Below are 16,777 nucleotides of genomic sequence, written 5' to 3'. Positions count from 1 at the left end.
TTTGTCTAATATTTCAACGTTTCTACTTTGCAGGCACAACCAGGCCGTGTCCCACCAGCAGCAGCTGCTGCTCCTGCTGCCATCGCTCCGCCAGGCCGACTACATCATCCGGAAGTTCTGGACGAACGTGCACATCGAGGGCAACGTCACCATGAACAAGCTGTTTGTCGAGATGCTCGAGTCGGTTTCGCGATAAGTGCGTTGCTTCCCAGTGTGTTTAGTCGTCGCGTTTTTTTTAAACATTTTCGTGGTGATCTCGACCATAAATTTTTCACCAGTGGCGCAGCAGTTCGAAAAAACATTGTAATATAAATCCTCGTTATGTTTTAGTTTTTCCCTTCTCTAAATTTAATACTAGGCACTAAGTGAAAATGTGTTTTAGCCTCATTCTACATTTGTTATGTAGTGGAATTATTTCAGTTCTAACCTTAATTTTGCTAGGAACAAAAAAAAAAAAAACAATTTATTTGTAGAAACCCAAATAAAGTCTCAACTATCTCAAATAAATTTTCTTATTTTCGATGGTTCTCTGAGAACCTGCAACGTTTTAAAAGCAGATTTCTTGTTGTCATTCTCTAGGAAAAGCATGGTTACCTTTCGTTTTGCAAGGTTCGGTTCAAACCTCACCCTCGGAAAACGGAATCATTTTAATGTAAGCGCTAACACACAAAGTCAAATTACACTAAATATATTAACGAAGGTAAGTTTCATCAAGCGTGTCTGCGAGAGAGTGAAAGCTGTGTGATTTTAGTTTGAATGCAATCGTCGACACATGATCGTTGGATCAAACCATTTAAAAATCAGGGACTCGTTTAGGTAGGAATGGTACAAGAATGCAATTTCCAGGAAGTGTTGTTCAAGCTGTTTGTTCAAATTTTCATTCATTTCGCGCGCTCGCGGATGAGATCGAACGTCGTCCAGCGAAAATCATACATTTTATTTGTTAGATGTTTAGCAACTACTTAAGGCGTTAGGCGGTAAAAACAAACAAATGCAATATCACAAAAATCGTGACTTTCGCTTTAATACGGTAGGAATCTCTAGGATACAGTCAGAAAAAAAAACAAAGCAAAACTGAAGAAAGTTCGAATTCCAAACGTCGACTCGATAAAACTAACACACTGAAGTAAAACACAGTACAACTCTTTAAAAATGCAAAAAAAAGAGAAATATATATATTTTTCACTGAAAAAAACACGTTGAAATTTAACCAATCAGTTTGTTACTAAACTTAAACTAAAGCACACACCTTCACAAAAACAAAACAAATTTCACTCACACACACACAAACAAACAAACCTTAACCATTAGGCGTTACAACTGTAGTAGTCAACACGCGCGCGTTGTGTATTTACTAGAAGTTAGAGTCTAACCCCAGAGAAACCACTAGGCGATAAAGGAAAAGGGGGAAAAATACCAGTGAAGAATATTAAGTAAAACATAAAAATAAAGATAGAGAACAGACTAATATAAAGTTAGTTTATTAAAGTGAACGACAGACCTCAAACCAGATGTGTGGTTTTGGAGGATATCTTATACAAATAGGACACGCAAAAAAAACTCTTCTGGGAGGATGGATGAATAAAACTGTTAATCCTTACGAGAGCAATGGTACGTTTAGGCTGATAAGTGGAGCGGATGGGACTATTACTATTATTAAAAATACCACAGACAATTTATCATTTATGATGAAAATAAAGAAATTCAGCCACTTGAGAGTAGAGATGAAATTAAACAGCACGATGTTTGTATTTTCGAGGTGGTGAAGTATCACAACTTTCTTTTTTCCCAGATCCAGACCAAAAGTCTTTTTCACTCGCGAAACTTTTACCTTGACGGGGACCGTTCACGCTGTGACCAAGGGCTGCCTAACTCTCTCGCATGCGTCCGGTCCCGGTCGAACCCATCATCACCCTGGTCTTCCAGGTTTTTTGACGGCCACCCTGGAACGAGCACACGTCCTTGATTGAACCGTCCTCCTCTAGCACCGCGATCCATCCACGCCGGATGGGAGAAAACCGCTTCACTTCCCGACACAAAAATAACTTTTTCTTCAAGACTAGAAATTCCAAAATTGGGAAAAATGACGCGGAGCGAAAAAGCAGTTCAACCTCGCGCACCGGTTGCTGCGATCCTTCATCAGGGGTTCCCGTGGTCAGAATGAGCTCAAATTTGGAATTTAGCCTTTGATTCCAGGGGGTAGCCCCAAAAAAGTCCGGATTTGGACCACCTTAGTATTTAGAAATATTGGAAATCAATGATTGCAAAACAACTGGACAGGTGTATGATGCATTTTAAAACAGTTTTTTTCATTCAAATGTTGACACTGTGGCCTTTAATTAAAGTTTTTAGCTTTTTTTATTTGTTTGCACACAACCGAAACTAAACTAAAACTACTCTGTTCTACACGGAAAGGAGTTCCATCTTAAATTTAACAATTCAAATTAGCTGGCTTCAAATTGGTGGAAAAGTGATTTTTTTGGTTAAATTAGCTAAAATTACAAGTAAATTTACCAACTTGGGATTGGTGAAACAGCTAACCCTGATTGCTGATTTGCTATCCAAAACTGACAGCCCAAATCAAAATGACAGGAGAGATTTCACCAAAAATAATGGTGTTTCAGCACAATTTTGCCTACTTTTTACCGAAAAACTAGCTCGAACCGGCAGCATGGATTTTTTGACAGATCATCAGTTCGAGACCAACACAAAGCAAGAGAACGTCTCGTATCGTGTTTGATCCTGTTTAAGCCGCTCAGTACGCGGAGCAGGGATGCCACTTGTTTTTTTTAAATGTCTGTAAAAAAGTCTGTGTATGTCTGTGCATTTGTCTAAAATTTTAATATTTCAATTCACAGTCATTGAAATCCATCAGAAATTGCGGTTTTTAAGCATTTGAAGACTATAAAATAAGTTTCGACAAAAAAGATTGCAAAATATTAATTTAATGAAGTTTTTCAAAAGTCTGTGCACCTCAAAAAATGTCTGACACAAGCTCAAAAGTCTGTGAAACACAGACAAATCTGTGTATCTGGCATCCCTGACGCGGAGTTTTGTGACGATTCTGTGTTTGAAAGTCGAAAGTGCAAGTGCGATGGTGGTGCCTGAGTGAATGGATTAAAAGCCAGGAAGACCTTCTGCGGGCTGAGATCTTCAGTTGATTAGGTGAGAAGTTTTTTTTTGTGTTGAGGGATAGAGGTTAGAAGTTGAGCCTCTAATTTTTGTTTGGACCAAGGTTTGGACGATTGGTGGCATCCCTTTGTCGTGAACCCTTTGGCGGGGGAGGTGGAGGCTGGCGTTTGTCCACACTCCACTTTTTTGTATGGACATCTGTCTACGTGGGGGGAGGCTGCGGGTACAGAGTGTCTAGATATAGACTGGCCAATGTTTGACAGATCCGTACGAGCAAGGCACTTTATGCATTTGAAGCACATCAAAAAATAGAGTTAAATAATGTCAAATTACTTTAAATTAAGTGAAAGTTAATTTGAATTACATTTGGTTGAATTTAGGAAAAGTAGAATTCAGTTAAATTAAGTTACATTGATTACATTTGGTTAAAATCAGTAAAATTTAGATAAATTTAATTAAATTTAGTTAAGTTATGATTAATTAAAAATCAAGTTTAATTAACTAAAGTTAAGTTTAGTATAATTAAACTGAACATAGTAAAAAAGAAATAAATTTAGTCAAGTGTGGTTATATCTAAATTTTTTTGTTAAATTTAATTAAACTAAGATACATTTTTTGAAGTTTCGTTACGTTTGGTAGAATTTAGTTCAATTGTTGTTAAAAGTTGTTTGGTGAAATTTAGTAAAATTAAGTTGAATTAAGTAAAATTTAGCTGAATTAGGTGAAATTAAGTTAAATTAATTTGAATTAAGTTAAATTTAGTTAAACTAAGTTAAATTAAGTTAAATTAAGTTAAATTAAGTTAAATTAAGTTAAATAAAGTTAAATTAAATTAAATTTAGTTAAATTAAGTTAAATTAAGTTTAATTAAATTAAAATAAGTTAAACTAAGATAAATTAAGTTAAATTAAGTTAAATTAATTTAAATTAAGTTAAATTAAGTTATATTAAGTTAAATTGAGTTAAATTAAGTTAAATTCAGTTAAATTAAGTTAAATTAAGTTAAATTAAGTAAAATTAAGTTAAATTAAGTTAAATTAAGTTAAATTCAGTTAAATTCAGTTATATTCAGTTAAATTAAGTTAAATTAAATTCAATTATGTTAAATTAAGTTAAATTAAGTTAAATTCAGTTAAATTCAGTTTAATTAAGTTAAATTCAGTTATATTCAGTTAAATGAAGTTAAATTAAAGTCAATTATGTTAAATTAAGTTAAATTAGGTTAAATTAAGTTAAACTAAGTTCAATTAAGTTAAATTCAGTTAAATTATGTTAAATTATGTTAATTTTAATTTGTATTTTTGTATTTTTGTATTTTTGTATTACTGTATTTAATTTTTTTTAATTGTCAATAGAATATCGCAACAAAGCCGTACTATTAGGATGATCGACTATAACGTAGTTTAAAAAGCCTGGAAACTATTGAAACATCCAAAGAACTTACTCTACCAAAAAACGTACAAAGAATAGCGGAAAATCGTGCTACACCAGCAAAAAGTGTTTTTGAAAATTAAAAAACAACTTTACAGGCAGCAAGGGATTTTTAAAATGATTTCGAAATTACCAGCTAAAACAGTCGAAAAATTAGCTGGACTTACCGAAAAACGAAGCAAGAACAAAAAAGAAACGAGCTAAATCAGCCAAAAGGCTGGGTGAATAATGCATGCTTTGCAGGCAGCAACGGAGGCTTTTGAAAGAAAATTTTTAGAAATAGTGGAAAAATTAGCTATTCCAACCAAAACACCTACCAAGAATAGTGGCAAAGTTAGCTAAACTAGCTAAAAAGATGTGTGAAAATACCTGGCTTCGCAGCCATCAATGGAAAATTTTGAGAATGATTCCAAAAAAACTAGTTGAAACAGCCTAAAAACACGCTGGGCTAACTATAAAACTTCCTAGAATACCATAAAATCTAGCTAAAATAGCTAACAGACCTTCTCAAAACATACAGCTTTTGAGACTGACAGCATTTTTCCAGCTTGCAAATTAGTAAAATTTACTAAAAATTTAGCTAGATTTATCATTTTTAGGACCTGGATCCAGCTGTCAAATCCAGGATTTATTTTTAGGATTTCCAGCTAAAAAAATTGGTGGTTGAAAAAACAACCAATTTTTTTAGGATTTTTAACCGAAATTTAGTAAGATTCACGATAAACCTTCTTTCCGTGTAAGAAAACTGACCAGTGAAATATTGATGGCAAGAATATTTCGGATAGATCGGCTGCGTAAAGTCACAGTAATTTATTATTTTGATATTATTTTATAGTTATCAATATAATGTTTGAAGAATGATTGAATTTAACGCGATTATAATTAGAACTGATTTTCCTTTGACAAATCAATTTTATTCAACGAGAAAACATCTTTAATGAAAGTTTATTTCATTCTTGAAGATCTCTTCTGTGTGGTTATAAATTTAAGAAGCTTGAGCATAAGTTTTATTTTAGCAATTAAATACACTTGAAGAGTGTTTTAAAAATCAATGTCAAAGCTGATGAGTTTTAGATGACTCCTAATAAAAGGTCTTGATAACCTCCTAAAATGGTCCACTTTGCTCTGAACTCAGGTTTAATGCTGATTTATTGTTGTCCTGGAGATGAAATGGCTTTAAGATCAATTTTAGCTAAGATAACTTGAATCTCTCCTCAAGATAGGTACAAAACTGAAAATGTTACTTGGGTTGTCATGTTTCTCTGTACAAGTGCAATCAATGGAGCACCCGCAGTCGAGCAGTTTTTGACAGTTCGCTCCATAAGAAGTACATTGTAGAAAAAAGCAAAAACTGCTCGAATGGAAATGCTTCATTCAATAGGTCCATGTACTAATTTAAAAAAAGTGTTTTTTGCACAATCGTTTTCAAGAAAAAAGCAATGATGATATTCAGTTAACTTAATTTATAAGCTTTTTGAATAAAACACATATAACTCTTAGGTTTAATAGTTAAAACGTCACAATTTTGCCTGAAATTCGTTCTAGCATTTTTGTTTAATGTTTGACATGTCATCACGATTTTTGTGTTGAAATACCTAAATCTAATGAAAACTCAGCTTTTGTTTATTATTATATAGAATATATATTTATAATAATCTTCAATTTATAAAATATAACAAAAAAAATCTCGTCTAAACATTGTTTTATGTTGTTGTTGTCGCTGCTGTCCGCACATCGTTCGTTCACGCCGTTTCGCAACTTCTGTTTTGTTGTTGTTGTGTGAGTGTGTGAATTCCCTTCTGCAAACTCCAACATAAACAGTTGTAAACTACAACAAAAAAATCGTATCTATACTTTTAGTTTCCACTTGTTTGTGCTGTATATTTTTGCTTCTGTCTTGAGTTAATTTGTTCTATTGAATTTCAGCATTTCCTAGCCTACTACTTTGCGCAAAAACGTGAGACGGCTGTCACTGTCACTGGGGGAAGGTGGGTGGGTGGCGTAGCCGCCTACTCCGATCGGAAGCGCGCGCGCGCGCGCAAGGTGGAGCTTAACAACTTGCGTTCTGAACGCTACACAGTACAAATATAGAAATATATTTTGTTTATTTGTTTGTTTATTTTTTGCTTGTTTGTTTTATCCAGTTACTTTCCCCAGCTGTATGCTTGTGTGGATGTGTTTGATTTGTGTTTACACAGTAATATAGTATTATTTTGTTTACTTTTTTTGCACATATCTATTACACATGGACATAAATATATATGTTAGCATATTTTTTTTTTATTTTCGATTGCGCCAATGCTGCGAATCTTAACCGTTTGCTCTAAAATTATTGTATCTTTTTCCATCTGTCTTGTCTTGCCTTGTAGTGTGTCTGTGTGTATGCTTAGTATATGTGTTCAGTTGTCCTTGCATCATTCTTTTTTCAAGTGTTCGTTTACTCAGGTAATGTTTGTGTAAAGTTTTTCTATATTTTTTCGCACTTCGGAGCAACCGTTATTGTTTTCCACATAACTTTTGTGTTTTTTTCCTTTTTTGTCTTGTAAATATCAATATTCCTATAAAAATCTAACACTCATATAAGTATAGTTTTTGTTGTTGTTGTATGCGTGTGTGTTTGTTTGTATCATTATCTATATCTCACTTATACTAAGCAACGTTTAAATTACACTCAGTTTAGTATCCTCTTGTTTACTTCATTTCTCTATGTATATGTAAATCTTCTGTTGCATCTCTATAGTTTAGTTTTTTATAACGAAAACAACAAAATCGCTTATCTAAAAACGAAAACAAAATCATCTGTGTGAGTGTGATCGTGAAAACGCTGAGACGAAAGAGACGACACCACCGAGTAGAAAAGAAGAAGAACAGGTTAATAAATAAAAATACCCGAAAAGAAAAGAGGAGGGAATCGGAGGAAATCTATCCTAAAACAAGATGAAAAAAACGTAACATCTAAACAAACTATGATAAACAAACAAAGGGGTTGATTGGTTTAAGGTTAGTTTTCGCGCTTAGCCTACTAAGATAGACACAGCTTGCTTGCAACACCGAATCGCACAGGTTCCTTGGATGTGCTGGTTTTGTTTACCTCTTTTTTTCCGCGTAATATTAGTCTACAGAGTCCTGGGGGGGTTAAGTTTGCGTCACAACAACATTTAACTCGGGTTAATTGCACAATAGATGCCACACTCTGTTTGTCACTTGATTCCGTTCAAATTGGTTGGCAGTTGGTACTCTCTGTCTCGTTTGTGTTCGATTTTTTTTCTCTCTCTCTCTTTTGCATACTGGCAGGAAATAAAATCAAACTTGAAAAATACTGAGAACACGCGCCGTTTCCAGAATAAATTAAACTAAATAGTTTTTTTTGTTTTATTAAATAACCAATAACAACAAGAGTACACATCTTTCTAGCACTCGCTATGATACAGAACATCGATTGCCGCGCGCGGGTTGGGTGAAAATTTCGCTAATAAATCATCTGTCAACGGTAAAGCGAACAAAAAACAAAAATAAACACTAGAATTAGTAACGACCTGAGCTTTTGCATATATACTTTCTGGATACTTTTGCTGCGCTTTTGTTTATCTAGTTTCTACTGTACTCGCGTCACACATACACACGCGCGCGCCGCATCTGTCAAAACATTAATCACAAATAATCAGGTGAGAGTAAATCGTTTCGTTTTCGTTTTTGTTTTGAAGATCATTTTCGCTGTCAAAGCGGCGCCATCTTGGTTTTTTTTATTGTTTAATATTTATAAGCTCACTCTTTTACGCCCGTTCACACATACACCTATGAAACACAATCTTAACCTAAATTGGAGCGGGGGAAAACAAACAAAACATTGAGGTCACACCATTGTTCTCGCATGCAAACACTTATCAGAATAATCAACAACGAATGAAGGGTGGGGGGGATGATTCAAACCTAAACGTCATTGAGTGTGTTGCGCAAAACAAAACAAAAACGGCGTTCGTAAATATGTCCTAAATCCTTGTCGAACCTCCACGCGAATCTTGTCGTTTTTTTCTCTGTACATCGATTGTGTCCTAACCCTAAAATGATCAATAATTTAAGTTTTCGCGAAAAGAAGAACAAACATCAACAAAAGTGTGAAATGTCAAAATATGTACAAAATCGTAAACAACCGAGCGAATAAATAAGTTAAATAAGCACGCAACCATTCTGTCAAACTCTCTCAAGGACGCGCAACCGCGCACTTTACTCCCACTCGCGCCACACGCGGTGCCAGCTGGCGGCACCGCCGCCGACCTCCTGGCCCTAACTGCCGTTTTTGCAGAGGTTCAGTGTGCCACCAGTTCCGGTGGTGAGGCATTCGTCGCTCTGCTTTAATACTATATTTGGCTCCAGGATGGAATGTTTGCCGCCGATGACCGAGTCCCGCTGGCTGTAGTAGTCGTCCTCGTGGTTGTTGTTGTTGTTTAGGGCGCTGTTGTTGTTGTTGTTGCTGGAGGGACTGTGGCCGTCGTGGTCCACCTCCATGCCCTCGTCTTCGTCGTAGTTGGGTTCGGATTTGATGTTGGCAATCAGGGGAGGGGAGAGCTGCTGCTGCTGCTGCTGCTGCTGGGTGATGTGGTGCTCGTCGAGGCCGTTTCCGTTGATGGGAGGATCCGGGAGGGGCGTTCCGGGGTGCCGGGGGCTTTCCATGCCGTTGTTGAGCCGCAGGTTGAGTGCTTTGGCTGCGGCGGCGGCCTGGATGACGTCTTCAATGCCGAGTTTTCGCTTTTCCGCGCGCATTTCCTGCTCGTACTGCTGGACCAGCTTTCGCTTGGAGTAGTACTTTTGGTACTTTTGGCTGTCCAGCATCTTCTTCGAGGGGTTTCCGGTTCCGTTGTTGGGGCTTCCCGTGAGGTTCGCGTTCGCACCGCCACTGTTGTTGTTGTTCAGGTAGTCTTCGCTGAGCAGGGCTGCGGCGGCTGCGTGCTTCGCCTTCATCAGCTCCTTGAAGCTGTTGCGATTGGCTGCGGCCGCTGCCACCAGCTGCTGTTGCTGGGCGGCTGCGGCTGCCGCAGCCTGCTGCGCCTGCTGGACAGCTTGCTGCTGTTGAGCGTGCGCCACGGCCTGCTGCTGCGCTGCCTGAATCATCTGCTGTCGCTGCTGGGCCAACTGTTGCTGTTGTTGCTGGTGCTGCTGCTGCTGTTGTTGATGATGTTGCTGGGCAACGGCCGCGGCCTGCTGCTGCTGTTGCTGCTGGTACAAACGCTGCTGCTCCTGCAGACGAAGCGCGTGCTGCTGTTGCTGCTGCTGGTAGTCACGCTCCTCGTTGTCATTCGTACTCTACAACAAGAAAACAAAAACCCCCGTCAAACCAGAGAAACTTCAACTCCCAAACAAGCAACCAACCTCGCCGTGCAGTCCCTTGACCTGCAGCGCTTCCGCGACCTTCAAAAAGTTCGGCAAATCCTCATACTTGACATTAACCTGCAAGAACATAACCTCAATGAATTCTCAACCAACCAAAAAAACCCACAGAGGTCATCCGCCCTACCTGCCCGCTGTACATAAAATCCAACAGCCCGGCCATGTGGTGCGCGTTCACGTCGGTCATGAACAGGATCGGGTGCTGGGAGGGGTGCTCCAGGAAGATCTTCTGGAAGTACGGACTGCACACGGACAGGACGAGCTTGTGCGCCTTGAAGATTTTGCCGCCGGCGGCGATCGTCACGTCCACCATCTGGCCGTCCCGCTGCAGGCTGTGGAAGCCCTTGCACATGTTGCCGTGGAAGCCGCGCCAGGATAGCAAGTACTGGAAAGGAGAGGGAGAAATTTTGGTTCGATGTAAGTAAAGGTCGTTTAAAATGTCAAATCAATAATTTCATTTTAATACCGATACACTCCAGACTCGATTATCCGAAGCCTCGGTTATTTTATATTCTTATTTTTAACATCAAATTTGACATCTGCGACCCCACTTTAGTCAAATATGAATTGTTGATCATCACCGCCATTTTGGCCGCCATCATAGATTTCAAACTTCTAAATTACTTTAGCGTACCTTAGGGGTCACAACAATAAGACAACGATTTGTTTTGTGATTTACTTCGATTCGAAGTCTTCAGATAATCGAGTGTTGCGCAATTCTCGTGGAACTTCCCTGCAGACTGACCACAACTGAATCGGGGTGGGTAAGTTCCTGAAGGTTAGAGTCCAGAAAATCCTTAAATATATTTTTTCGCACAATGATTTTCTTCTAATTTAGTTGAACTGGATGTTGAACTCGATAAAGTTGTTCAAATTGAAACAGTTGCAACATGTTTTTAAGTGTAAGAGACTAACCAGATTTGTATGGTAAAATTCAAAAGGAGCAGATTGTCATCGTCTCTAAGCGATTTTTCTCCTGGAGGGAAGTCAATGATTGTGTGAGTGACTTTGCGTAGCACTCATTCCTTTGTGTGTGAAACGAACGAAAGTAAAAAGTAAAAATCAGGTTGTCGTGGTGAAGACGATTGGAGAGTTCTGTCAGCTATCACAAACAAAGTCGTAATTTCGCAAGCCCTGGTTGAAAGCTGTCAACAAAATCAATGATAAGGATTAATTCAATCAGGTGGATTTTTATGTACAACGGTAAAAAACACGATCAAAAAACATTTCTGAACACTTTTTTTTTTCATTTTAATGCAAAAAAAAAGACAAGACAACATTTTTTCGATGGATCAACTATGGTCCCCTTGGAACGAGCTGTCAAGTAGGGACTTTTCTGTCAAGAAGGACCGCAAGGTTAATATTTCAAAATTGATTTAAAAATCCATTTTAAACTCTTTGTGGTCGTACAAAGTGCCATTGTACTCAGAAAAATAAGCTTTATCGCTGTAAACAATAATATCAGCAATCTAAGCTTCATTTTAGGACCCAATTAATCAAATCATTTTCTTGCTCTGATGCACAGTGTAAATTAATAAGATGTTATTTTTTTTAAAGTGTAGTCGATTGTTGATTTTTTTTAATAATTTAAAATACATAAACAATTAGTAAATCCTTTCATTGTTTAGGCCGATGCAAATATTTAAAAAAGTTTTTGTCCCTCGGCCCTGGCCGAGGTCAAGGGGCGGGGAGGGGGGGGGGGCAAAAAAAAATAAAAATAAAAAAATAAAATAAAAATTTAAATAACAATCCATAGTCTTCACATTTAAATGAAAAAAGTGTTTAAAAATGCATTTTACACTAGTTCAGTTGTTTTGCAATCATTAGTTTAAAAAAATCTAAGATCTGACAAGAACAAAAATTGTATCGAAAAAAAAAAAAGATTTTGCATCGAAAATTTTCAAAAAATCTTAAGATTTTTTAATAAACCCAAACATGCTAAAAATGATTTCAAACGCAGGAGAATGTATTTTGATTTGATTTCAGTTGGTTGCACTTGAATTTTCATTGAAGTTTATTGTAAAAATATTTTTTTGCCCCCTGATTTTTCGGGCCAATTTTGCAGGGCTGTGGAGTCGGAGTCGGAGTCGGAGCCGGAGTAGGTGGAGTCGGGTCTTTTTGGGGACCTGAAGTCGGAGTCGGAGTCGGAGCCGAAGATTTCTGATAACTCGGGGTCGGAGTCGGAGCCGGAGTTATCTTAAATTCAACAAAAAATATGTTTTTTTTTTATTGTTCAGTATTTCCTATATAACAGCATAATTTACAAAACAACTTATATGTTTAATTGATTTATCAGATGCCATTATGTATTTGAAGCTTTTTATTGTGATTGAAAAGCTATAATTGTGTTATTACACTATAATCACTAAATGATAACCTCTTACCCAAGTATGTAGTATCATAATTCAAAAAATAATAAAACATTATTGGTTATGTAGTCAGACTATATTTATGTTCCCTTTCAATTCAAATTTGACCAAATTTCATCCAGTTATTTCTGAAAAAATAACACACAAAGTCATTTTTTACCCCGATAGCGAATGTCTTATGGGTTTTAAGTTAAATCATTTTTAAGGAAAAAATTACGAGGTACATAAAAAGATTATAAATAGCAATCACTGTTTTTGCAGATCGAAAAAGAGTCACTGACAGTTTAACTTTTGTAACAAATAATCAACGATAATAACAATCTCTTACTAGGAACTTTTTTTTTTTTTTTTTACTTGGAACTCAACATGCGCATTTTGTTTATAACTGAGTACAAGAAATCAAAGTGTTGGGACCATCCATAAACCACGTGGACACTTGTGGGGGGTGGTATGGCGATTGTCCACGCTCCATACAAAAAGATTTTTGTATGGACAATTGTCCACGAAAAGGGGGGGGGGATTACGAGATTCCCAAAAAAGTGTCCACGTGGTTTATGGATGGTCCCGTTGCATTTAAAATAATTGAAACTAACGAAAAATGTCAAAAGAAGTTGCAACAAATTTGAAATAATCATTGATTGTTGATGTTGATGTTAGGTGAACTATTTTGATATAATTGCAAATTATCGTTGAACAAATCTCAAGAATTCAGTACAAAAATGAACTAATAAAAAATGTATAGAACAAAATATAGGATTTTTATTTATTTTTCAAATCTTAAAGATAAAAAAACAGAATCAAAATATTATCAACTGGTACGGATTTATGTGAAATATATGTGACCTAGAAAATATTTTACTTGTGAATATTAGTTTTTTATTATATTTTAATTTTTTTCATATATTTTGATGGAGACGCAAGATCATCTATGAAGCTTCGTTTTAGGTGAAGATTCACGAAGTGTCGTGCACCTCCTTTTAAAGTACATAAAATTTTAAAATTAAAATAAATTAAAAATTTCCAGGTTAAAATATTTTCCATGTCACAGATATTTGAAAAGGACATCTTAAGCGTCCTTTCCACGAAGATATTGTTTAGATACATTGATTTGCAATAATAATCTCATTCAGCCATGGCGTGATGTTCATGTGCGTCTTAAAAAAAAAAAACAAAAAAAAAGTTTCGTTTAAAATTGTCATTTAAAAAACAAGGTGCACAATGACAGGTGCTTCTTTCAAATGTCAGCCTGAAAGTGAAGGCCAGATTTCTTTTAGCTATTCATTTAAAAATAACAATTTAATATTTAAATTTATTAGCTTTGAAAAAAATATTTTCAAATTTGAGGTTCAGCAAGTAAATCCAAATTTACTTACAAAACTGTTATTCTCAAAATGCCTCTAAAACTGAAGATATTTTTTGATTTCTGTTTCCATAACGTATAAAACTTGTAACCTAGAAACTTTTTTCCGTTTATTTACTTTACTTTGCTTTACTTTTACTTAACTTATTTTTCTTGAGAAAAACATGACGCTTAGAGAGTATTTAAATAATCCTATTTTTCAATGTTTTAAAAATAATTAACTAATAATAGTTAACTAACTTTTGAAACATTTAAAAACATGTGGAGTCGGAGCCAACCATTTGTTGAAAGCTGGAGTCGGAGTCGGAGTCGGAGCCAACCATTTGTTCAAAGCCGGAGCCGGAGTCGGAGTCGGAGTCAGCTAATCTGAGAAAGCCGGAGTCGGAGTCGTTTGAAATATGACCCGACTCCGCAGCCCTGCAATTTTGAAGGGGTCGTTATTGGCACTTTTGACATTCTGAATTTTGGAACGACAGAGCGAAATATAGCGACAAAGATGGAAAAAAATCAATAATTCATTGACATTTCGCCAATTATTGACATCAGCATAACATTCATGAAGTATCTGCCCATGTTCGCATAAATGTCCCATATGCATTTTTAGCAATAATATTTCTGAGTGGGACAAATTTCCATATTTCTGGAGTTTTTTTTTTTTGAAAAGGTCCAATAAACCAAATTTCCTGTTTTTGCTCGTTGGGTGTTTTTGAAACAGCCTTGAGTCTGGGGTGTTGAAAAACACCCAAAAAGCAAAAACTGAAAATTTGGTTTATTTGATCATTTTCAAAAAAAAAAACTCCAGATTTGAAAATTTTTCGGATGGGACAAACAAACCTGCTGTTAATTTTCAAATGTATGGAACAAAGTGATTTATAATATTAGCTCAGCTTAAAGTAGATTAAATATCATTATCGAAGTCATTTCAATGTTTATCATAAATTTACCAAGGCGCATATGGGACATTAATGCGAAAATGGTCAGATTAGGAAATTTTGAAAGTTTGGCTTGAAATTTAAAGAAAAAAACCAAAATTCAAATGGGGTTTAAATACAAAAAAGTTGCAGGTGTTTTTTTGATTTATTGATTGAATTCCAAAAATATTTTAATCTTAAAATTAAAATTTTGCTTTCGATTTCATGACAACTTGCTAATATTCGGTAAATTTTCTTTTCCCGCAAGTGCCTTTTGTGAACAAAATCATATTATATTTACTTGTAATACAGCAAACTTTTCGCGTTATACTGCCGTTCTACGCATAATTGTCCCATGTCCAAAAAAACTGCAACTGCAACTGAGAAAACCGCGATTGAAATTTTTCGACCGATTTCTGTGTTTCTACGCATAATTGTCCCGTGGGTTCCTATTCGCCCTATGTAAAACTAATGATTCCGTGTAAGAAAATACTTGGATGGACAATTATGCGTAGAAGTTTAACGATGGGACAAACAGACTTGGTGTTGTTTTTTATGAGTTTCCGAACAAACTACCAGATTTTATGTGTTTTTCTTAAAGTGTTGATGAGCTTGACTTAAAAATTTCATAAAGTCAAAATCGTCCAAAACTGACATGGGACAATTATGCGTAGAACGGCAGTATACCAAATCATAATTTTTCTGACATACAAAATATGTTAAACCGTCACAAAACATGCATAAAAAGTTTTTAAACGGTCTATTTTATGTAAAAAAAAACTTTTTGATGATTAGTTTGATTTTGCTTCTAAAATTTTTTGGTGTACATTTCCATTTTTTTTAAACATCTCAGATTTATTCAAAAATTACATATTTTTCAAAAAAAAAATCTATTGAAAAAAATGCTCAAAGTTGCCTATTGCAATCTCTTGAACAAAAAAATAGAGCATTTCAGTTGTTAAGGAAAGAAGTACGGTTCAAATGTTTGATTAGGGAGCGTTCTTCTATTACGTAACGCAAAAATTGGATTTTTGGACCCCCCCCCCCTCGTTAAAAAATTTCCAAACAAATTTTATTTTTTTTGTATAGAGCGTAACACGGCGTCCGACCCCCCTCCCCCCACTGCGTTACGTAATAAAAGAACGCTCCCTTACCTCTTTCTGAATTTTGCTCATTGCCACATACAACTTTGCTGAAGACACCAAATCGACTAGGAAATCGCTCTCCAAGAACAGTGTTGTGCAAAAATATCAGATGTTTTAAGGACATTTTTGTTTTAGGTGCGAGTAGAATGGACTGAATATTAACAGATGGTTCATGAGGGAAAAAATAACGCGACCCTTTTCATAAACTGACATCTTTGAAAACATAACATGCTCCATGCAAAAAAAAAAATAGAGTTTTTTTTTGTTTTTACTGTTGTCCACGAAGGGGGGAGGATTGAAATTTCCAAAAAAGTGTCGACGTAGTTTATGCATAGTCCCTAACATCCAGTTCAACCAAAAAATAGAATTTTTCTGTTTTGTTTTAAATTTGAATATGCTGTTTTTCTGAAAACATCTCAGTAGTTCAAAAGTTATGCAGTGATAAGTTATAAGCTATCTATAACCACCTAGCTTAGAAAATTGTACCTTGCTTAGGAATTTGAATCAATGAAAATGAATCTGATCTTCTACAATGGAAAAGTAATTCAATTAGTTAACTTGACGTATGTTGACGTTTCCATATCAAAGGTAAACAAACAACTGCATAGCAACGTATATCAGCCCAGCAAATTTTCAAAGTTGATTGTAGATGACGGCCGGAAGTTACGTACTCTCCTAAGTAATTTATCTATTTTACTTTACTTAGATGTTCTAAGCTAAATGGTCGTAGATAGCCCATTAGCTGCAGTATACGCATTTAAGTGACATTATCCAGGTTTTTAAGCGAAAATGGCGTTCGAATGGTAAACGTCCCAAATGTCAAAATCGCGCAGTAGGACCAACATTAGAAAATAAAATGTGGCCGTCATACATGGCACGCTTTGTTCGTAATGTTGGTACCACTGCGTGATTTTGACATTTTGGGCGTTCATCATTCGAACGCCATTTTCGCTTAAAAATCTGAATACACATAGATATACGATTATTCGGACAAAATCAAATGAACTACTAGCTTTCGAATTACTGAGGATGCTTTACAATTGT

The 16,777-nt window shown here is 35.9% G+C and overlaps 2 protein-coding genes across 8 annotated transcripts in view; one reads left to right on the top strand and one right to left on the bottom strand.

The window, feature by feature from the left end:
- LOC6045204 (steroid hormone receptor ERR2) overlaps positions 1-1,735 on the top strand; it is a 66,767-nt gene extending 65,032 nt beyond the window's left edge. For all 7 annotated transcript variants that reach the window (XM_038249943.1, XM_001862564.2, XM_038249939.1 and 4 more), the window contains one exon: positions 34-1,735. In XM_038249943.1, the coding sequence (XP_038105871.1) occupies positions 34-196 (163 nt within the window). In that variant the 3' untranslated portion in view covers positions 197-1,735. The remainder of the gene's footprint in view (positions 1-33) is intronic.
- Positions 1,736-6,846: 5,111 nt separating this feature from the next.
- The window catches only part of LOC6045203 (uncharacterized protein DDB_G0283357), a gene marked incomplete at its 5' end in the record, with an annotated part of 68,604 nt that continues 58,673 nt past the window's right edge, over positions 6,847-16,777 (bottom strand). Inside the window, 3 exons of the mRNA XM_038262124.1 lie at positions 6,847-9,864; positions 9,931-10,008; positions 10,076-10,333. Coding sequence (XP_038118052.1) covers positions 8,848-9,864; positions 9,931-10,008; positions 10,076-10,333 — 1,353 coding nt within the window. The remainder of the gene's footprint in view (positions 9,865-9,930; positions 10,009-10,075; positions 10,334-16,777) is intronic.

The sequence above is a fragment of the Culex quinquefasciatus genome, chromosome 1 (assembly GCF_015732765.1).
Source record: "Culex quinquefasciatus strain JHB chromosome 1, VPISU_Cqui_1.0_pri_paternal, whole genome shotgun sequence".
NCBI lineage: Eukaryota > Metazoa > Arthropoda > Insecta > Diptera > Culicidae > Culex > Culex quinquefasciatus.
Note: the sequence above shows the minus strand (reverse complement) of the source record. Positions and strands in the feature narration are given on the sequence as shown.